Source organism: Callorhinus ursinus, unplaced genomic scaffold (assembly GCF_003265705.2).
Source record: "Callorhinus ursinus isolate GAN/ISIS: 27379988/994484 unplaced genomic scaffold, GSC_fseal_2.0 scaffold45, whole genome shotgun sequence".
NCBI lineage: Eukaryota > Metazoa > Chordata > Mammalia > Carnivora > Otariidae > Callorhinus > Callorhinus ursinus.
In genome coordinates, this window is record NW_027397107.1 from 3080647 (window position 1) to 3103311 (window position 22665).

At 47.1% G+C, this 22665-nt stretch overlaps 1 protein-coding gene across 5 annotated transcripts in view; it reads right to left on the bottom strand.

Annotated features, from left to right (window-relative positions):
• Positions 1-5805: 5805 nt before the first annotated feature.
• ADAMTSL3 (ADAMTS like 3) overlaps positions 5806-22665 on the bottom strand; it is a 359890-nt gene continuing 343030 nt past the window's right edge. For 2 of the 5 annotated variants that reach the window (XM_073882183.1, XM_073882181.1), the window contains 4 exons: positions 22355-22538; positions 18977-19181; positions 14350-14450; positions 8803-9265 (listed from right to left, as the gene is read on the bottom strand). In XM_073882183.1, the coding sequence (XP_073738284.1) occupies positions 8917-9265; positions 14350-14450; positions 18977-19181; positions 22355-22538 (839 nt within the window). In that variant the 3' untranslated portion in view covers positions 8803-8916. Of the gene's footprint in view, positions 7967-8802; positions 9266-14349; positions 14451-18976; positions 19182-22354; positions 22539-22665 lie in introns of those variants that run through there. The other 3 variants (XM_025893321.2, XM_073882182.1, XM_073882184.1) reach the window with 3 other exon arrangements.

Below are 22665 nucleotides of genomic sequence, written 5' to 3' on the forward strand. Positions count from 1 at the left end.
GGAGGGAGGGAGGGAAGGGAGGGAGGGAGGGAGGGAGGGAGGGAAGGGAGAGGGAGGGAGGGAGGGAGGGAGGGAAGGGAGGGAGGGGGGGAGGGGGGGGGGGGGGAGGGAGGGAAGAAAAGATGCTGAGTGTAGAAGAGCGGTGGGGACGACGTCTTCTAAAACTAGCCTATGTGACCTTGCACAGATTATTTCCCCTCTCTGAACCTGTTTCTTCATCTACAAAATAGACTTCAAAGGATGTGTATCTGGACTATTTAAAGAATATTTAAAACTCAAGAACAGGGAAAAAAACAAGGGTAAAAATCTATCCAGACACTTCACCAAAGAATGTATCTATAGATGGTGTATTAGTTTGCTAGGGCTCCAATGACAAAGTCCCGCAGGCTGGGGGGCTTAGACCGCAGACAGTACGCTCCCGCGGCTCTGGAGGCTGGAAGTCTGAGATCAAGGTGTCGGCAAAGTCGGCTCCTTCTGAGGGCTGGGAGGGAGAACCTGTTCTCTTCCTCTCTTCCAGCTTCTGGAGTTTTGCCAGCAACCTCCTGTTGCCCGGCTCATACATTTCTGCCGTTGCCTTCACATGGGATGCGCCCTGTGTGCAAGCATCTGTGTCCAAATCTCCCCTTTTAATATGCCTGCCAGCCATGCTGGAGTTCACAGCCATGGGACTTGCCCTAAGCTACCCTAGCGATCCCATCCTAACTGGATTATCTGCAAAGGCCCTATTTCCAAATAAGGTCATATTCTGGGAGTTAGAAACTTTTTGAAGGGGGGACATAATTCAACCCACAAGCGATGGAAATAAGCACGCAAAAAGGTAATATCATTAGTCATTAGGGAAATTCAAATTAAAACTACAATGAGACATCACAACATACCTATCAGAATGGCTATTTAAAAATTTTTTTTGTTATGTTAATCCCCATATATCATTAGTTTTTGATGTAGTGTTCCATGATTCATTGTTTGTGCATAACACCCAGTGCTCCACGCAGAACGTGCCCTCTTTAATACCCATCACCAGGCTAACCCATCCCCCCACCCCCCTCCCCTCTAGAACCCTCAGTTTGTTTTTCAGAGTCCATCGTCTCTCATGGTTGGTCTCCCCCTCTGATGTCCCCCCCTTCATTCTTCCCCTCCTGCTATCTTCTTCTTCTTTTTTTTCTTAACATATGTTGCATTATTTGTTTCAGAGGTACAGATCTGTGATTCAACAGTCTTGCACAATTCACAGCGCTCACCATAGCACATACCCTCCCCAATGTCTATCACCCAGCCACCCCATCCCTCCCACCCCCCACCACTCCAGGAACCCTCCGTTTGTTTCCTGAGGTTAAGAACTCCTCATATCCGTGAGGTCATCTGATACATACAAAAGATAACACACACACACAAACCTGACCATCCAGGCAGTTTGGAAAATTGCTTGACAGTTTGTAAGGGTAAACGTACACATACATCTCACAAGGCCACAGAGAAGCAGGACGAGGGAATTTTAGGGGGGGATGGAAGGGTTGTGTAGGAAACTGTGTTGGTAAGCAACTCTCTGGACTTGTCATAACTCTTAGAACCGGAAACCACAGGGTCAATTTTACTGCCCGTAACATTACAGACACCATCCCCCAGGACGCGGGGAGAACCCGGGAAGGAATGCAGACCGTGACGGCGAGTCTAAGCGTACTACCAGTGAGTCACATAACCACACAGAGGAGGCTGGGAGGAGAGGGAGGACCCAAGTAATTTTGGGAAAGAGTGTTCTGACTGAACTCTCTAATGCTATAGATAAAAAGCATCTTACACAAACGCTGTAATCCAGCTGCTAAATTGTTTTTCTGTCACAGGGTTATGGGAAACCGAGAAAATGTATGGTAGATCAGGAGAGCCAGGCTTCTCACTGTCACAGAAAGAAGCTACAGATAAGAAAAAGGTATTGACTATAGTAAGGACCCTATGGTGTGGATTGACGTGAGGTTTCAGGATGAATTCACAGATGCAGAAATAAATAGATGTGTGTGTGTGCATGCATGGGTCGGTATACATGCAATCAATCTAAGAAACCTCCCAATGGGCAAAGCTGGAATGATCTGAGCAACAAAATAATGACAGTTTGGATTTTAACTCAAAGTGTATATATATATTTGGATTTTAACTCAAACAAAGTATATATATATATCCTGGAGTCCATACTGCTATAAATAAATAAATGGGAGAGAAGACACAACTCTTCCTTACAGGATTCCAATTAGCAAGAGTACAGGAATGAAGAAAACAGAAACTCACCGTTGGAACATCATCATGATAATTATTGTAGGCACACCCCAGAGGATGCTATAAAACTGGGGGACAAAATTTTAAGGAGAAACAGAATATTTGCACAGTCTCTAAGTATTGCCTCCAAAATACATATATATTAATTACTAAGAGGAAAATAGTAACTTAGAGAAGAAACCTGGCAGAAGCCACCTTAACCAAGGATCAAGGTAAACACCACCAGTAAGAGGACATACTGACGCCATGTGCCCCCTGGTATTGCTCAGTCAGAAGGGCAACAATGCATCACCTTACTCTAATCGTGAGAAAATATCAGATCATCTCAAAGAGAGGGACACTCAAAAAATCCCTGGCCAGTGTCGTGGTCAAAACTGCCATGGTCGTGAAAGACAAGAAAACTGAAGCATCACCGTTTGGAGCCTTCAAGAGGCATGGCATTGCGGGACCCTGGGCAGAACAAAGGACAACAGTGGGAAAATGGTGAAATCCCAATAAAGTCTGCAGTTAATAGGGTTGTACCAATGTCGATTTCTTGTTGTTGTTGTTTTTTTAAGTTTTTATTTAAATTCCAGTTCACATACAGTGTAATCTTAGTTTCAGGTGTACAACACTTCCATACCTCACCCAGTGCTCATCAGCACAAGTGCCCTCCTTCATCCCCAGCACCTGTTTCCCCCATCCCCCACCCACCTCCCCTCTGGTCACCAGCCCTGTGTTCTCGAGAGTTAAGAGTCTGTTTCTGGGCTTGCCTCCCTCTCTCCCTCTTTTTTTGTCCTTTGCTCATTTGTTTGTTTCTTAAATTCCACATATGAGTGAGATCATACGGTATTTGTCTTTCTCTGATTGGCATTTCACTTAGCATAATACTCTCTAGCTCCATCCATGTTATTGCAAGTGGCAGGATTTCATTCTTTATTTATGGCTGAATAATATTCCATTATATATATATGATACACCTTCTTTATCCATTCAGCAGTCCATGGACACTTGGGCTGTTTCCATAATTTGGCTATTGTAGATAACGGTGCTATAAACATTGGGGTGATGTGCCCCCTTTGAATCAGTATTTCTGTATTCTTTGGGTAAATACCTAGTAGTACATTTGCTGGATCATAGGATAGTTCTAATTTTAACTTTTCTGAGGAAACTTTGTGCTACTTTCCACGGTGGCTGCACCAGTTGCATTCCCACCAGCAGTGCAAAAGTGTTCCCCTTTCTCTACACCCTCGCCAACATTTATTGTTTCTTGTGTTGCTGATTTTAGCCATTCTGACCGCTGTGAAGTGTGAGATCTCACTGTAGTTTTGATTTGCATTTCCCTGATGATGAGTGATGTTGAGCATATTTTCATGTGTCTGTTGGCCATCTGGATGTCTTCTTTGGAGAAATGTCTGTTCATTTCTTCTGACCATTTTGTAATTGCACTATTCATTTTTGGGGTGTTGAGTTTTTATAAGTTCTTTATATATTTTGGATACTAACCCTTTATCAGATATGCCATAGGCAAATATCTTCTCCTATTGCACAGGTTGCCTTTTAGTTTTGTTGATTATTTCCTTCGCTGTGCAAAAACTTTTTATTTTGATGAAGTCCCATTAATTTATTTTTGCTTTTGTTTCCCTTACCTCAGGAGACAGATCTAGAAAGAAGTTGCTATGGCCAACATCGAAGAAGTTACTGCCTATGTTCTCTTCTAGGATTTTAATAGTTTTAGGTGTCTTATTTAGGTCTTTAATCCATTTTCAGTTTATTTTTGTGTCTGGTGTAAGAAAGTGGTCCAGTTTCACTCTTCTGCATGTGGCTGTCCAGTTTTCCCAACACCATTTATTGAAGAGACTCTCTTTTTTCCATTGGATATTCTTTCCTACTTTGTGGAAGATGAGTTGGCCACAGAGTCGAGGGTCCAATTCTGGGTTTTCTGTTCTGTTTCATTAATCTATGTGTCTATTCTTGTGCCAGTAGCAACTTCTGAGTTTTAATCACTGTATTTGGCTATGTTACATGTTAAGGTTAAGTTAGGTGAAGGGTATACCAGAATTCCCTGTGGTGCTTTTGTAACTCTTCCATATATCTTAGTCATCTCAGTATAAGAAGCTTAAAAAAATAGTTTGACTTGCTCTGCCTGGCTCATTAGGTTTGTCTTTTCAAATCTAGCCATCCATCCACCATCTATCGATAAATTTACTTATAATTTTTGAGGTCCCATTCTGCACAGCTGACAATATGTTAGATGCCAGGGACTAGATGATGCTCACGCCTTGGCAGAGCTCCGGGTCCGGTAAAGAGCTGCAGAATGCCACCCACAGCTTGACAAGGAGAACCATCCTGAACTGAGGAGCCGTGCTGGAATCCCTGCCCTGATGAAACCTTTCCTCTCTTTGTACTTGGGAATTAGGGCTTGTTGCAAACTTCTCCTATCCTTTGTTATTACGAAGAAAAGCCTGGGGATAATCTCTCCTTATATTTTCCTAGAATGACTTTTTCACCTTTTTCCTAGTTGATATGTAAGAAATAGAGCATTTGGGTATTTACTCCATCACACTGTACATGAGAGGACCTAAGCCTTACATTAGTGCCTAGAGAGGAGAATCTGGATTTTTCAGTATTCTTGCATAGTTACTGAAGATCATGAAGTATTTCAGACTGCCAAGAAAATAGTGGGGAGTTCCTAGGGAAATTTCTCCAAGTTGGAAATGACATCTCCCATATTTCCTCTCTCTCGGCAATGCTCTCCACTCCTTGTAACCCACGTAGGCCTTAGTTTGAGAGAGGGAGAGAGAGAGAGAGAGAGAGAGAGAGAGAGAGAGGAGAGAGAGAACAAAAGGGAAGAAAAAAGAAGAGAAAAGAGGAAGGAGGGAGGGAGGGAAGGAAGGGAGGGAGGCAGGGAGGGAAGGAGGGAAGATAAAACTACACTTTTAGACATCTGAGGCGTTCGATTGCTTATCTCCCATGTGGCTCACCCTCATGAGGTTAACAGTCTCACAAGGAACTGTACAATGATTGATTTTTCTTCAACAAATGACCTTAGAAACTCCAAGGCCCAAGACAAACGGAGGGGAATCTCAAGTTCAATGACATGAATGTTGTCTGTAAAGACTCGCTGTCAATCTTGAAGCATTATACACATGGTTGGAACACAGAGGAAGGGCTTACTCACCAACTGCTGCCAAAACGTCTTTAGGCGCAGACATCTCAAGGCAGGCCCTAAACTCCTCCTAATGGCCCCAGCTAGTACCTCCTGCTCTCCTACTATGACCTACTTCTACGCCTGTCTCAGGCTGTCCATCTGGGACTCCCTTCCAGCCCCTCTGTCCTTGACATTAACTACAGTCCCCAGGGTGTAAACGACTGGGACAAGGGAGTCAGAGGGAATCTCTGAGTGATCTGCCCTGAACCTCATCTCCCACACATCACAGGACAGGCCAGCGAGCCATCAGGTCTGCTCCTGGACTCCCAAGGAGGCAGCCAAGGTGACAGTGGCCCAGGCTTCCAGCAATGACACAAATAAGCCACCCACATTCATGCGGATGCCACTAAATAATCAAAGTAAATTTATTTCTGAATGACTTAAGGGTCATGAAAGAAACATTAACTCTTATATTATAGAAACAGTAGTAAAACACAGTACACAGGAATGTCACTTGAACAATACCAAGACGAAAGTACAAGAGCAAATGAAAGATAACGACTTGAACTTTAAACACAGAGGTGAAGCAATTTAATAGGAAATTTTGTTGATAAGAAAAAAAAATGTATGTCCCACGTCTTTATTACATACTGTACAAAATAAAATATTGCACCTTTAAGTCATATAATAAATATATACAAAGACTAGTTTACAAATGATCTTTCTTTTAATTTAAAAACCTTCCACAGTCAAGTGTGACTGATGATTAACACCCCACGGGCTGTGTGTGCCCTTCACGTCCCCCTCCGTCCCGGCCACCAAACCCTCCGCGTACAGTAGTGCTCATTGTCAGTGTCGGTGAGGCTGAAGTTAGAACATGACAGCTGGTGCCCAGAACATATGGCAGAGAGACTCAGACAAATCCAAAGCCCCAACGTGCTGTTTGCTTCTTCGTGATCAGGGACTTGGTCCAGCACCACCTGCTTCAGGTGCTGCCGTGGCCAACGGGCTGTCGGCAGCATGTGCGCAGGCAGCTAGAATGCTGACCGAGGAAGGATGGCCGCATCCTTGGGTCGTGTGCCATTGAAAGCCATAACCAGTGGGACGTTAGGGGAAGTGCTCCAGAACCGAATGAGCGTCAGAACGTCACAATTTCACGCAAGCCCCAGACTCCTTCAGCAGAAACAATTCACTCCCAATTTACCCTCCACCCGGACACGGTACCATCACCAGCACTGACCCCAGTCTGAATGTGACCCAACGCAACCCAACTTGGCCTTCTCACTAACCGCCAACATCAACTCTCGCCTTAACCCTAACATAACCTTCCACTCTCCCCTCACCCGGTCCTAAAACTAAAGTGAACCCTAAACTTACTCACCAAATCCTAACTCTGACCCCTGGCCCTCCTGTAACTTCTAGCCTAACCCACATTCACTTTGGATTTACTGACAAATCGGTCTGAATTAAAACAATTGTTCACGGTAAACAATTCTTTTCAACCACCATGTTTCCTATTTAGATGACTTTCTCATAATCTTCAGGATTATAAGGAACAAAAATCCTGAAACAAAATATCCTCAGGAGTACTATTTTATGCGTAAATTAGGTCTAACAAGGCTTCGATTTTCTGCGTGTGTGCAAGAGAATAGTGCTTAGGAAAATTTCATTCACAGCTCTTAAGAGAAAGCTTTGAATACACTTCAAAATCAGTAGAAAAGGTGGACTTTCCCTCTCCTTTGATTTCCGAAACGCCTCCTCTGGTCACAGGTAGATCCCCGTGCTTGTGAAAATGGCAGCAACATTTAGTTTGTGCCTTGCCCCCAGGTTCTGTAACAGAGCAAGAACAAGATGCCGCCACCACCCCCCTCACCCCCAGGGTCCTCGGATCAGTCAGTGCAGTGACCGCGTCCAGAACGATGGCCTCTTCTTCACAGACCAGACTTAAGGACCCATAAAAATGCACTAGCGCCCTTCACACCATCTTAACAACTACTGGCCAGAGCTTCTAAAGTGTAGCTGCCTTACAAACCTGTTGGAACCCCAAAACTCGAGAGAAGAGGAAGTCATCGGCGGCTGCGTGTCCCGCGTGTCTTCAGGGCGTCCTACCCTCCGCGGGTCTACCTGTCACAGGGCAAGCAGCCTGTGGCAACACCCTGGGGATCTGGGCGGTTTCCTGATTAGAAGGACATGGGGAGGGTGCCAAGGGCAAGGGCACGCCTGCTACGGTATTTCTGATGGTCCCGGAAGAGCTCACCTCAAAGAGCTGGGATTGAAAATGGGCCACGGGGAAGGCAATAGGACGACGTCCCACCAGCGGTGAGTTGGCACCGACCCCTGAAGGCGGAATCTAGAGTTCTAAGAGAAATCACACGTTTCTGAACCAGCTACGTGGGGGAAGAGAGCGTCTACACGTTTTGGCTCTGTCTTCACAGCAGCGTTACGACCCCCGGCCACAGGCTTACCCTTCTTGACAAGACTGGCAGCACCTCTGTTTGTAGAGATCTAGCGAACACAAACTGAGATGCTTTACAAACATACAGTAGTGAGCCGTGTCTGAGCAGTGTCCTGCCAAAAAGAAAAAAAAAAAAAAAACAGACATCCATCGAACACACAGCTCATTAGAGACAGAGTTAAAAAACATTAAAAAATAAAAAAAAAAAAAACCTTTGAGTTTATGACAAGCCTACACTGCAATCCCAGAGTGAGCCGCAGAAACTGGGCTTGGATTTGTGGCCCAGGGAATACAGTCGGGGGCACCGTGACAGCGCCGGGTGGGGACGGCTGGCAGCTATACTTGTGGGCAGCCCAGCATCACGGAGAGAGCTCTTCACTCACTACGTCTTACACCTGAAACTGTTGCAATGTTGTGCGTCAGCCGGACTCAAATAAAAAAACATTGACAAGCAACCCCACTAGGCTTGGGTTAGAGGCACGGCCCTGCACCTGAGCCAGAAGCACACGGGGCTCACTTCTCAGCCAGGCCAAGTGGCCTCGCCCTGCTCTCCGGGGCCCACACTCCTCCTCGCAGTGCTGGGGCGAGGACCCCTGGGAAAACTGATAAAAGCGACGGACCTGCTCCCTAGCAAAATATATTTATGATGAAGTTTTGTAAAAATAAGGTAACAATTATAATATACATAAACATATAAAATATATGTGTATATGACCATATATATTATAATTAATATATATATATCATAATAATAATATAAACACCTATGTCACAGTTTTATTAAGGAGGGCATGTGGGGTGATGAGCCCGGGGTGTTTTACGCGACTCGTGAACCGCTGAACACTACATCAAAAACTAATGATGGACTATATGCTGGCTAATTGGACATAATAATAAATTTAAAAAAATAGTAACAGGAAAAAAAGAAAAGAATCCCTATCGCAGCAGACGAGACCTCCCTCTGGGCAGAAGGGGGACTCCGTCATGGTCAGTGCCGCCAACACCCAGCTGCTTCTACTGTTCTTCTCGAAAGAATGCTGAGGCCCACCCACAGCGAAGCTGCTCATCTCCTAATGTCCCAGGATGTCACCTGCGTCCCGAATGGCCGGTCAGCCATGACACCAGCAAGGTGAGCGCCCCCGGGGTCTGGCTGGGGCAGGGCTGCCGCCAGTGACGGTACCTGCGAGGGGTACGTACTGTCACAGGAAGGCCCAAGGCAGTGCCGCCAGGAAGCTGGTTTCTTTTTCGGCACACAGTGTCTCTCCACCACGGGTCTGCAGCTCCTCGTGCGGACACAGTCGACTTTCCGAGACTGGAAGCCCCGGCCGCAGGCTGCCGTGCAGGGCCTCCAGGGGCCTGTGCGCCAACACGTGTCACAAGCCCCCGACGAGCAGTTCCTCCTCAAGGTGGGTCTGAAAGAGAAAAAAAGGAAAAAACAAGGGAAAAAACAAACAGTGGAAAACGGGAGAAGCAGGGTGTCACTTCTTGCTGGCATGAGCCTTCCAGCAAACTCTGTTTTCAATACTCTAAAGTCTTCCCGATTAGGACCCTATTCGTCAGGTGTATGATGTGCACGGCGCGTGGTTGGTGGCGCAGTCATGACAAGGACAGGCAAGCAAACCACATGTTTCCACTCACTTTCCACATCGAGTCAAGACATGCACCCCGAAGGATGCACTGTCCTGATAAGCTGGAGCAGGTCAGTTTAGGCAAGGAAGAGAGGAATAGCTCACAATCAGCCACTTCAGATTTGCTAACAAACATTCAGTGGTGTTTATCGAAGCACCTGGGGTAGATTCGGGTATGAGAGTAAATGTGTGTGCGAGTGAGCTCATCTGCTAAGGGACGGCACTCTAACAGAGTTAGGCCACACCATGACTCACAGTCAGAGTCAATAAAGACTGTTTGGGGACAGGGATCTACCTCTGGTTCCTCACCCTTTCAAACAGAACAGAGTTCTGACTTTGCGCCCCCTGACATTGGAAGATATCTAGCCTGGAAGAGACAGCCAGCTTGGTGGACCCACTTTGGGGTAAATGCCCTTGTTCCCTGTGGCAGGGGTCCTGGGAGATATCTCCGTACTACCCGGGACTGTCTCCCACCCCACAGGCGGCTGAGAGCCCTAGCTTCACCAAGCTGCTTCAATAACTGTCTTTCTTCCAGGAATTTGGAAGTTGCTGGAACAAGACCTGTAAACATGAAGGCCGGAGCAGTGCTGGCCATATTCTGCCACATGGGCCAGAGAACTAGAAAAAAAAAATTCAGGAAAATAACAAAGAAGGAAGCAAGACAGAGAGAACTGCAGAGACCAGAGGGAAAACCCCCCCGTGACTTCTCATTTCTTGGTCACAGTCCTTCCTGCGGTCTGATGGCATTCTCCCTTTGGATTCTTGGGGCATTTTTGTATTCCTGTAAGAGGCTCCTTACCAGCACACATGATCTATAAGGAGTGTAGGAACACCACTGGAAATACAGTAAGCTGGAGAAAACGGTGATAACCTGACCTGCTCCAGGGAGAAGTTATCACAAACAGTTGGAAGCAGTACTCTGAGTAGCCAGTAGGGGGAGACTCCATCAAGAGGTTTATTTGAACAACAGGGTCTCACCAAACTATAGGATTTTACAAAGAAGAGGAGGGTAGCTTATTAATTACAGGGCTTTTGTTTTCCCCAGTGGGTATGAATCCTAGCGGCCAAAAGTGTAGTTGCTTGGGACAACCGAGCATAGACCCAGTACTCCTCAGCCATCCCCCCCATGCAGAGATGAGCTCTTTCTACTGAAGAAAAAAAAAAAAATGGAATATTCACAGAATACACAAAAAAATGTATTTTAAAAGGATACCAAATTGTTGTGCACAAGTGTTGGGTGGTCCTGTCTTAATAAGAAATCACACACCCACCTTTTATGCATGTCATTCCGAGTCAACTTTGTTTCCAGCCCAAAGGACCCTAACTAACGCGGCTACCTTCTGCTCTGATGGAAGGCAGGGCCAGTGGGAAGTCAGAAGGAGCCCCAGAGCTTATGAGAGAGGACAGGACACAGGGAGCTAGAGACCAAGGCTGCAGCTGCAGATCCAGAGGCTGGTCATTGAGGACCTAGTAAAAGAAATGTCGGTTGGTCCAGCACAGAGCATCCCACGTCCTCCTGGCCAGGGACAGGGCTGGGGACGGGGACGCCGCAGCTAGGAGGACACCGTCTGGACACTGGCACTACGCACACATGTGCATGCGTGGCTCCCATGCTCTCCCACCTAAAACATGAAAGCGGATATGGTGCCAAAAAGCACGAAGTCCCTGTTTCTACTAGTCTTCCCCCACGTCTCATCGCTGTTCAGTCGAGCTCCTCTTTTCTACCTCAGACCACCCCTTTCCCCATCAGCCAGACGCAACCACGGACTCGGGCGGACAGACTCCGAGCCTGACCGGCATCCCAAGGGCCCTGCGGCTTTAAAGAGAGGCAGATGGCCAGGCTCCACTCCCAGAGATACCCGTTCATGCAGTCCCAGGCAAGGCCCGAGAATCCTTATTGTAAAGAAACGTCCCAGAAAATTGTGAGGGAATCACCGCTTTGGAAGCAAACTCCCCGTGTCTTGGAAGCGCCGCCTCGGCGCCCCGAGCTGCATGTGCGCTGTGCTCCTCGGCTAATTCACACCCCCTCTGTCACTCTTCCACGCCCCCCCAGGCCCCTCCCGGGGAATCTTCCTTCTTCTATTTCTTGGAAACATTTCGATGTTTTCAGTTCATCTCCTTTTTCTTTTTTTTTTAAAGATTTTATTTATTTATTTGAGCGAGAGCTTGAACACAAGCTGGGGGGGAGGGGCAGAGGCAGAGGGAGAAGCAGGCTCCCCGCCCCCGAGCAGGGAGCCCGAGGTGGGGCTCGATCCCAGGGCCCTGGGATCATGACCTGAGCCGAAGGCAGATGCTTAACAAACTGAGCCACCCAGGCGCCCCCACATCTCTTTCTCTAAAGCCCCATTTGGCCATCTACTGAGCCTCCTGATAGATCCTTCCATGCTTCTATCCTCTCCACTATATTTCTGCTTCTTGTTTTCACTGCCAGTGGTGAGAAAGCATGTGGCACGTCCAGTGTGGGTCCTGAAGGAAGGACACCGTGGCTGGAACGCCAAGAGTGAGGGGGTATGAGGTTTGGGATGCGGCTGTGAAGGGAGGGAAGAGGGGCACCTGGGTGGCTCAGTCGGTTGAGTGTGTGAATCTTGATTTCAGCTGAGGTGGTGGTCTTGGGGTTGGTTGTGGGATCGAACCCTGTGTCTGGCTCCTCGCTCAACAGGGAGTCTGTTTGAGATCCTCTCTCCCTCTCTCCCTCTGCCTCTCCCCCATGGTTTCCCTCTCTCTCTAATCTCTCTTCTCCAAAAATAAATAAATAAATTCTTTAAAAAATAAATAAATAAAGGGAGGGAAGTGTTGACCGTGCGGTGTTTTCTAGGTCACGTTACAGACTTTGGTCACCCTTCTTCCAAAGAGCAAGGGAGGTTTCTAAAGTGGTGGTGGTGGTATAATCAGATTTGATTTTGGAAAGGACCGCTCAGGCTGGGATGGCTTGGCGATAGGTCATCGTGGTAGAGATGGAGAAAAAGTAGATGGGTTTGAGAAAATATTACAAGGAGCCAAAAGGGATATAAAAAGTTATCAGAGGGGCACCTGGGTGGCTCAGTCGGTTGAGCGTCTGACTCTTGATTTGGGCTCAGGTCATGAGATCAGGGCCGCGAGACTGAGCCCTGTGTCGGGCTCCACGCTGAGTGGGGGATCTGCTTAGTATTCTCTCTCACCCTCTGCCTCTGCCCCTCCCCTCTGCTTGCGAGCACGTGCATGTGCTCTCTGTCTTTCTCACTCTCTCTAAAAAAAAAAAGTAATCAGAAAAGTACAAATTACAATAGGATGTAATTTTTCACACAGCAGATGGGCAAAATTTTTAAAGACTGGAAACCCATATAATGTTCATGAAAAGGTTAAATGTCCATCAGCAATGGAATGAGGTAATCATGTTCAATACAACAATGAAAAAGAGCAAAGTGAATCTTAGGTACTAAGATGGGGAAAAAGTCTATAATGTATTGATAAGGACAAAAAGCAAGTTTTGGAAAAGTACATCAGGTATGTTAAAAAAGAAGGCTCGGTCTGACCCTCTTCCCTCTCGTGCTCTCTATCTCTCATTCTCTCTCTCTCAAATAAATAAATAAAATCTTAAAAAAAAAAAAAAAGAAGGCTCGGTCCACGTACGCATTTGCGGCGGAAGTCTATCTTTGAGAATGCAAAGTGAAACATCTGGGGTGATCCATATCCGTCTGTGTGTGGTCTCTATCCTCTCAGCAAAAGACAAAACTAGGTTGTCTGTTGAGAAGGAGGGCAGCAGTTCCATTTTCCACTTGAGGAAAATAAGTTCTGGCTTGAGTTGTGTTGTGGGGAATAGGAAACACAGAAGACTCTACATTGCCAAACCCTACTGAAGGCTCAAAATGGAAACTGAACCAACTGTCAGGGTCATCTCATTTTCTCTGGCAACACTCGGGGTGGGGAGGAGGGAAAGGGAGCCCTATTTCGAACATCTTCTATGACCCAGGTTGCTCAGGTGCTTTCACACTAAGCCAACTACTCGAAAGCTCCCAACCATAATGTTATGTGGACGGTTAATACCCCGTTTTGCAGATCAGGGGGCTGGCTAGCCTGGGTCACACAGGAAGAGTGTGAGAGAATTCCACATTCCCTCATTAGTGTGCTTTCTGGCTCTCTCCCCACATCCCGCTGGCTGGGGCGCGCTCCTCTGGGACGGTGGAGTCGCCAGGCCGAAGGAGCCCGGGTCTCGGGGTGACCTCATGGAACAACGCTCCTCTACCCCAAACCGAGCACCGGCACTGACTTGTACACAAGAGAAAAGCAAACTCTTTTTGAGTTTAAGCCCCTTTGCAAGGTAAAAGCTTGTTTCTAGGGGCGCCTGGGGGGCTCAGTCGTCGAGCGTCTGCCTTCAGCTCTGGTCATGATCCCAGGGTCCTGGGATCGAGCCCCGCATCGGGCTCCCTGCTCCGCAGCGAGTTTGCTTCTCCCTCTCCTTCTATGCTCTCTCTCTCTCAAGTAAATAAATAAAATCTTAAAACACACACACACACACACACACACACACAGTTTCTAGACAGAGGAATACAGCAATCCACTGAAAACATTAGGAAGATTTAATCTGTAAACTTAAATATCATTAGGCTTGACCAGCTTTGCGTATAGAGGGAAAAATATCTGTCCTCAGTGCTACTCTTTTTTTGTCTTTGGGGTGTCCCTCTCTAAATATGTTAAATGTCCAAATAATTTGTAATTATAATAGTGCATATTAATTAATATTTCAGTACAATGTATACTGTCGAGGATGGTACTATAAGAAATCATTGGATAGGAACTGTCAGTTGTGAAAGGCAGGGGACGGGAGAAGTCATTCCATTTTCAGGCAGCCCCCGACTGAGGCAAGAGAGGGTTCTGGGCCGAGTCAGTACCTCCTTCTGTCATCGCAGCGGGGGTCAGAGCTGTTGCGATGCTGGCAAACTGCATGCTGCTGCTGCATCCTCCCAGTGCGACCCAGGCAACGAGCCGGACACTGGAACAGAAGCACAAAGCGGCATAAACCACCTGCGAGCTCGCGGGTGCTGCGGTACCAAGGTCATGCACTGTGGGGGGGGTGCCGGTGGTCCCCAGGGGAAGTCGGGGAGGAGGGGAGTGCAGCTCTGACGACAGACAGCCCTCCCTCAGGGCCAGGAAGATACCTGAGCATCTTCCTCCTCCTCCTCCTCCTCCCCCCGGCCCCCCCCGAGACTTAGACCATCTCTGGGGACAAGGGAAAAGAACGGCGCCAGTCTGTAACTGACAGGGCTTCGGTCCAGAAACGACATTGCTTAAGACCATAAGCAACTGCCAACTTTGGGTTTTCCTGCTCTGAGCAAAAGTGGAGGCCTGGGAGTTAAGGTGAGTTCAATTATAAGAAAAAAAATTTTTTTCTGACATGGGGTTCTTATATTTTCATGTAGTCATAATACATACTAATTTTTCCTTATCCTCTGTTTAATGCTTGAAAAGGCCTTTCCCATCACACTGGTTCTATTTTCATTCACCTTCCCGGTCACGTCCTTCGTAGCACAAAAGCTTTTAATTTTTACATTGCCCAATGTATCTGTTGTTGTAGCTTGTGCTTTTGGTGTCATATCTAAAAAACCATTTCCTAACCCGAGGCATGACGATTTATGTCTACATTTCTTCCAAGAGCTTTATAGTTTTAGCTCTTAAATTTAGGTCTTTGATCCACTTTGAGTTAATTTTTTGCATATGGCCTAAGCTAGGGTCCAACTCCATTTTTCTGTGTGTGTGGATATCCAGTTGTCCAGCACCATTTGTCAAAGAGATTATTCTTTCTCCAGTGAGTGGTCTTCTCACCCTTGTATGAAACCAACTGACACAGATCTAGAAATTTCTCTCTCGACCTTAAATTCTATTCCAGCGACCTATATGTCTACCCCCTGTCAGCACCACGCTGTCTTAGTTACTAACAGCTCTGTAGTAAGTTTGGAAACCAACAAGTTGGAGCCCTCCAACCTTGTTCTTTTTTCAAGATTGATTTGGTTATTCTGGGTCCTTTATATTTCCATATGAACTTTAGGACCAGCTTGTCAGTTTCTGCAGAGAATCCAGCTGGGATTTTTACAGGGATTGTGCTGAATCTGTAGATCGATTAGGAAAGCGTGATCAGCTTAACGTTAAGTGTTCTGATCCATAAATATGGGATGTCTTTCCATTCATTTAGACCTTCTCTAATTTCCTTAAAAAACCTATTGTAGTTTAACACTGTTTTTTTAAACCATTCTTCTGTTATGGTTAAATACCATTGAACTTTAAACCCACTTAACACGGGTCTGTCCTCTCATTTCACTGCATGACTCAGGGCTACTCCTGCACTAACACCATATTATTTTACTTACCTCAGATAACACCAGCTAAAGAAGGTCTGTCCACCCCTCTAGAAGTTGTCTCTCCTAAAAATTTCCTGTGTTCATCTGTTCTCCCATATGAATGTCAGAATTACCTTAAGTTCCAAAAAAAAGAATTCTACCGCAGTCTTTGTTGGAATTCTGTTACGTGTTTCAGTTCATTTAGGGAAGCAGACATCTTTACAGCACGGAGAGTACCTTTATTTGTCCTACTTTTTCCTTTACGTGTTTCAACAATGTGTTCTATTCCTCTTTACGGGTTCTGTTTTGGTTAATTTTATGTGTCAGCTTGGCTAGGCCATGGTGTGCCCACATACTTGGCTAAGCAGTATTCCAAGTGCTTCTGGGAGGATGTTTCTGGAAGAGATTAACATTTAAATCCCTACCCGAGGGAAAGCAGATTGTTCCCTCTAATGTGGGTGGGCCTCACCCAATCAGTTGATGGGCTGAATAGGCCCCCCAAAAAGGAAGAGGGCAGTCCTCCCCAAGTAAAAGGGAATTCCTCCTGACTGACGGTCTTTGAACTGGGATATTGGCTTTTTCCTGCTTTTGGACTTGAACTGAAACCCTGGCTCTTCCTGGGTCTGTAGCCTGTTGGCTTCTGAGCTGGAATGACACACTCAGCCGTCCTGGATCTTCCAGCTTCCTGACTCACCCTGCAGCTCTTGGGACTTGTCAACCTCCATAACTGCATTAACTCATTAACTCATGCACACACACACACACACACACACACACACACACACACACACACACCCCACACCCTATTTGGTTCTGTTTCCCTGGAGGACCCTGGCTAAGGCAGATATATAGCTTTTGGTCCTGAGAAAGGGGTGCTACTATAACAAATATCTAAAACTGTGGCTCTGGAACTGGGTGATGGGTAGAGGTTGGAAGAGTTTTGAGGTACATGCCAGGAAAAGCCAGACTACCTTGAAGGGCACGTTGTTAGAAATGCGAACATTTAAGAGGACTCTGATGAGGTTTCAGGTGGAAGTAAGGAACACGCTTACTGGGAACCGTAGGAAAGGCGATCGTCACTCTCAAATGGCAAAAACTTGGGGCACTTGGGTGGCTCAGTCGGTTGAGCTTCCAGCTCCTGGTTTCAGCTCAGATCATGATCTCGGGGTCATGAGATCGAGCCCCAAGTTGGGCTCTGTGCTCACTGGGGAGTCTGCTTGAGCTTCCCTCTCCCTCTGCTCCCCCTGCCCCACTCATGCTCTTCCTCTCTCTAATAAATAAATAAATCTTAAAAAAAATAAAATGGCAAAAACTTGGCCGAACTGTGTTCTAGTGTTTTTTTGGGCGATAGAACTTGCAAGTGATGAAACTGCATATTTCACTGGGGACATTTCTAAGCCGAGTGTTCAGGGTACCACCCGGCTTCCCCTTAGGGCTTCCAGCAGAATGTGAGTGGACAGATACACTGCAGGAATCATTAAACAAAAAGGAATCATAACTGGAGGATTCGGAAAATTCTCAGTCCATCCATATTTCAAAGAATGAGAAAGTATGTTCTGGAAGGAACACGAACGGCGTGGCTGGACAATCACTCCATAAGGAGATTCCCCATGGAGTTAATCAGCCATCCCAGCGGAAGCCAGGAACAGAGACAGGGCTGTGCCAGGAGAGACACTGAAGGGACCCAGTTAAGGAAGGCTTTAGAAACTGTGGATTCTACAGGACGGGATAAAGCCATTCAGCTGCAAACGTGCTTTACCCTTCAGGAAGGGGGAAGAACGACCCCAGATTCAGAGCTCACCAGGGATGCCACTCCCAGGACAGGCCCCGGCGGAGAGGGAGGCTGTTTCCTCGATTTCCGTGGGCCCCGCCGTCCCTGCCTAGTGCTTCAGGGGCAGGACCACTCCAAAGAGCCGCGTGGGGAAGGCTGCTGTCTAGGGCCATGGGGGCAAGCCGCTGGCCTGGTGGGTCTGGAGGGCAGAGTGTCAAGCCGAAGACGATTATTCTCCAAGTGTTAGGATCTAATGGAATTAGTCCTGCTAGATTTTGGACTTGACTGGGACCCACCGCCTGTTTCCTCTTCTGATTTCTCTGGTTTGGAAAGGGAACGTCTGTCCTCTGCTTGTCACATCACTGTATTTTGGAAGTATGCAACTTGTCTGCCTTCACAGGTTCGCAGGGAGAGAGGAGTTCTGCATCAGGACGGCTCACTTCTTACCCATTCCTAATTTAGATGACATGTGGTGAGACTTTGGATTTGAATTGAGGACAGAGTGGGTCAAGACTTCTAAGGGTATTGGGATGGGATGAATGTACTTTGTATACAGGAAGGACATGAATTTAGGGGAGGGGGGCAGACGGCGGAATGTTATGGACCAAACTGTGTCCCCTCAAAATGTGTATGTGGTAGCCCTAACCCCCAGTGTGACTGTATTTGGGGACAGGTTCTATAAGGAGGTATTAACAGTGAAATGAAGTCCTAAGGGTGGGGCCTTAAGCTGCTAGGAATAGTGTCCTTACAAGAAGAGGAAGAGACACCAGAAGTCTCTCTCTCTCTCTCTCTCTCTCTCTCTCTCAATCTCTCTCTCTGCACAGAGAAGAGCCCATGTGAGGACCCAGTGAGAAGGCAGCTGTCTTTAAGAGGGAAAGTGAGGTCTTACAAAACCAACCCTGACAGAACCTTGACCTCGGACTTCCAGCCTCCAGAATTGTGAGAAAATAAACTTTTGCTCTCCGCGGCACCCAGTCTGTGGTATTTTGTTATGGGGCAGCCCTAGTTGACTAATGAGGTTCCTAGACATTTCTTTAAAACTGTTTTTTCCCAAATATTTTTTATTTATAAGGTTGTTCAAGGTGGCCTTTGGGATACGGGCTATGAGACTTCTGTGCCCATAATTACTAATGCTCTTCTGCCCCTTTTCTCGAAGTCTGGTCTTACTCCTTCTGCCCCAGACCAGCCAATCTTGGAACTTCCGTCACTGAGCTACTCTATTCAAAGAATCCAACTTTGGTTCACCTTTATATTGGAAGACAGAGACACCGTGATTTCCAAATCTAATTCCTTGAGGTCAGACACATCCATTCACTTCAGAGATCAATCAGATGTTTCCCCCCAAAATTAAAAAAAAAAAACAAAACATGTGTGATTACATTACTGTCAAAGCACTAGATTTGTCCACTGTACCTGGCCCCCTGGCTCAACGACCCACTGGCCACAAGGATGACCGGAACATGGCCTTCTTCCCGGAGGCCTCTCTCTGGGAGCACACGCTCTTGGAGACATCACCTGCACGGTGCCGTTGGCTTTGGCGCGTTTGCAGGTCACTTGCCGACTGTGGAACCCTTCACCGCAAGACACAGAGCACTCAGACCACGCGCTCGTGAACCACCTGGGAATAAAAACTACAGCAGCTTAGTGAGGACTGGAATGTCAGCCCCTGCAGGGAGTGTCTTGAACATCGATCCTAACATTGTGTCCCTCTGGGGGCCGTCACATGTCTCGAGGGGAATGAACCGCAGCACCAAAACTCCAGGCTCTCTTCTCAGATTTCCTTTTTGTTCAGGGGAGTGACAGAATTACCTGGGAGAGACAAGGAACACAGGGGTGGGGTCGGGCCATTTGCAAGGATATGAGAGCTGGCACTTGCAGGGCCCCAGAGAGCACAGCTAGGGGAAAATTAGGTGGAAATTTCAAAAAGGTGGATTGCAGCTTACTGAAGCCAAAGGGAAGAAAACATTTTTAAAGCACCTATGTGGGCGCCTGGGTGGCTCAGTTGGTTAAGCGACTGCCTTCGGCTCAGGTCATGATCCTGGAGTCCCGGAATCGAGTCCCACATCGGGCTCCCTGCTCAGCGGGGAGTCTGCTTCTCCCTCGGACCCTCCCCCTTCTTGGGCTCTCTCTATCTCACTCTCTCTCTCTCTCTCAAATAAATAAATCTTTAAAAAAAAAAATAAAGCACCTATGTGCTATTTGCTCTGGGAGATATTTACATGTTATTCCCATTCTTTGTAGGGAAGAAACCAATGTCCAAAGGGGTAAATACGTCGGTTACGGTCACATAACCACAAGCCAACAGAGCTGGGTGGACACTGGGTTTATCTGACCCTAAGTTCCCACTTTCAAGACAGAGAACACTTGGAGCTGGACACCTTTGGGATACCGAGTGCTCTATCACGGAGGATTTTCAAGCTCTGCTGGGATCCTACCGAGCAGGGGCTCCTAACCTGAGCTCTAGGGTGCTCCAAGAGACCGCAGACCTGGACGGGCAAAGAATTACCTCTTCGTTGTCACTGAGCTACAAGTGAAATCTAGTGTTGCTTTAGTTATAAAAATGTCAGCCACAAAATACAGTAGTATTAGCACTGTCTGTGATTTTGTTACCAATGGAAAGCATAGATATTTTTACATGACCTTACAATTGTGGCAGGCATCTCAAAAAGTTATTTATATTTATCACCACTTCAAAATTAATGTACTGCTCGATATTAGTGCATTAGCAGAGAGGCAGATCTATTACCGTATCATCATTTTTCAAATGATGATGCTGTATTTCAGTGTTACTGGTTTCATGATCGAATGTATTCTATTTTACAGATTTAAAACCCTCATCCTGAGAAGGGATCCCCAGGCTTCTCCAGACAACCAGAGGCATCCACAGCAGACAGAGATGAACGACCCTCAGTGCAAGAGCCCTAGGGTTACAAGACCTCAAGGTGTCTCTCATAGGTGTGACAGTAGATGGCCGCTTATCCTAGGCACGTGCACAGCTGGAGAATATGTAATAAACATGGCGGCTGATACCTTTGTTTCCATTTTGTAAGAATCAAGAATTGGCATAACCAACTCCCCCGAGTTACTGTAGCATCATTTTGCTGCTTCCTGAGGGACAGATGACTCAGCGCAAGACCTTCCTCCGAAGCACAGGATGGGTACCGAGAGACACGTCAGCCACCGACGGCCACAGCCCTGCGAGAACATGCTCCCAGGTATCTGCTTTGTTTGCCAGTGTGACCCTGTCTCCCACTCCTCTCCAAGGCCCAGATCAGCAGATTAGTGTGGGCATTTGAGCGAGGGCAGCGAACTCTCTAATGAAGTATCCATCTCACAGTCGTGCTCCAGAAATGCTACTGTTATTATTATTTTTTCTTTTCTTTTCTTTTACTGGGGATTATGGTGCCATTTGGTCAGTTACCTGCTAGGGATTCTGTGATTCAATCATTCATTCATTCACTCCACACATATCTGTGGAGGGTGCATAATGGGGGCAGACATTGTGCTAAGTGCTGGGAATAAAGTGTTCTGCAAACAGCTCTGGATTTACCCTCCTGGGCTGGACAGTCTAGTGTGAGACACACCATGGTAAGAGCTATGAACACGAATGATAACAAAATATGAAACACATACAGCACAGGGGCCTGGCTGAGCTTGGAAGGGAAGGTTAGGGATGGTTTCCCTGAAAAGAAATGAACAGAAATAACTAAGTGGAAAGAGAGGGAACAGTGTTCTAGGCAGAGGGAACAGTGTGTGCAAAGACTCTGAGCTGGGAGAAAGACACATCTCAGAGACAAAAAGACAGCATGGAGTGGAGATCAGATAACCAGGCTGGGACAGAATGGCAGCCTGTGGCACAAGCACAGAGGGACTTCTGTTCTCTCGCTCCAGTATGCAGTCAGGCAGCAAATACTCACTGAGCCCTGGTGTGTGTTAGGCATTGGTTTAGACACCAGGGTGAACAAAATGAGTGAGACAGACATGCTCCCAGTGCTAGGGATTTTTGGCTTTTGTCCTAAGAACCACGAGAAGTGTTTGAAGGGTTTGAAACAAAGAGGCATCTCGGTGAATTTGTGCTTTAAAGACGATTCTGTTTATACATGGGACGAGCACTCTAGGGAGGGAGACAGGAATCAGGAGGATCCTGGAGCCATCCACACGAGGAACCTGATGGCGTGAGCTCCCGGGGGAACGGAGGAACTGGACAAGAACGGGGGGGAAGTGAGAGAAACAGGGGCGTCTGGGACGCAGTCACTGGCTCTGGAGGCCTGGGGACGGACCAGGTTTGGTGGAGATCCTGGGTTTGATTTTGGACATTTTTAAATTATTGATTTCTATCTATTACCTAGAAAGGTTATGAATGGTTTTGACCTCTGGGGTGGAATCCAAGGAATGGCATTTTGAACAGGACCTCCAGGGACGCTGGCCCACTGCGCTATCTCGAGGCAAACCCACAGGACCAGCTCTGCTAAGGACCAGATAGCCCCATGAGCGTAGGAAACAGATGTGGGCAGCGGTCAAGAGTGGAGGCCCTGAACACAGATCATCTCGATTTGAATTCTGGCCCTCGTAACTGGGTGGCTTCAGGGTGCTTTCCCACCTGTGAAATAGGAAGCTAACAACACGTACCTCCAAGGTGATGGTGAAGTGGTCCACGTAAGCGCTTAGCAGAATGCCCGATGCAGAGCACATGCTAAACACATCACAGTGATTGCCCTGGGAAATCCAAATTACCATGCCTTCTAACCCAAGCAAAAACCTGGTACTGATACAAAGAGTGACTACACATACCTTGAGGGGCAGTCCTGGATGTTACAGGGCTGAAACCCAGCCAGCGGCTTCGGGAGGTTTTGGCAAAGGGCCTCCCTCACTTCCTGCCCGTTGGCCATCACACACCGGGGTCTCCGGACGCGGGCTCCCAAGTGGCCGCAGGTGGCAGAACAATGCGTCCAGTTACCGAGCTCCCAAAAAGGCTCTGCAGAAAGGAAATGAAATGTCATGACAGCCCTGAATGAGATATGATGATGGGGCTGGGAGGGACATGGCCACAGACCACCAGGAGCTGTTTTCTGGTTGGCTGCCCATCTGCTTCTTTGAGAAGC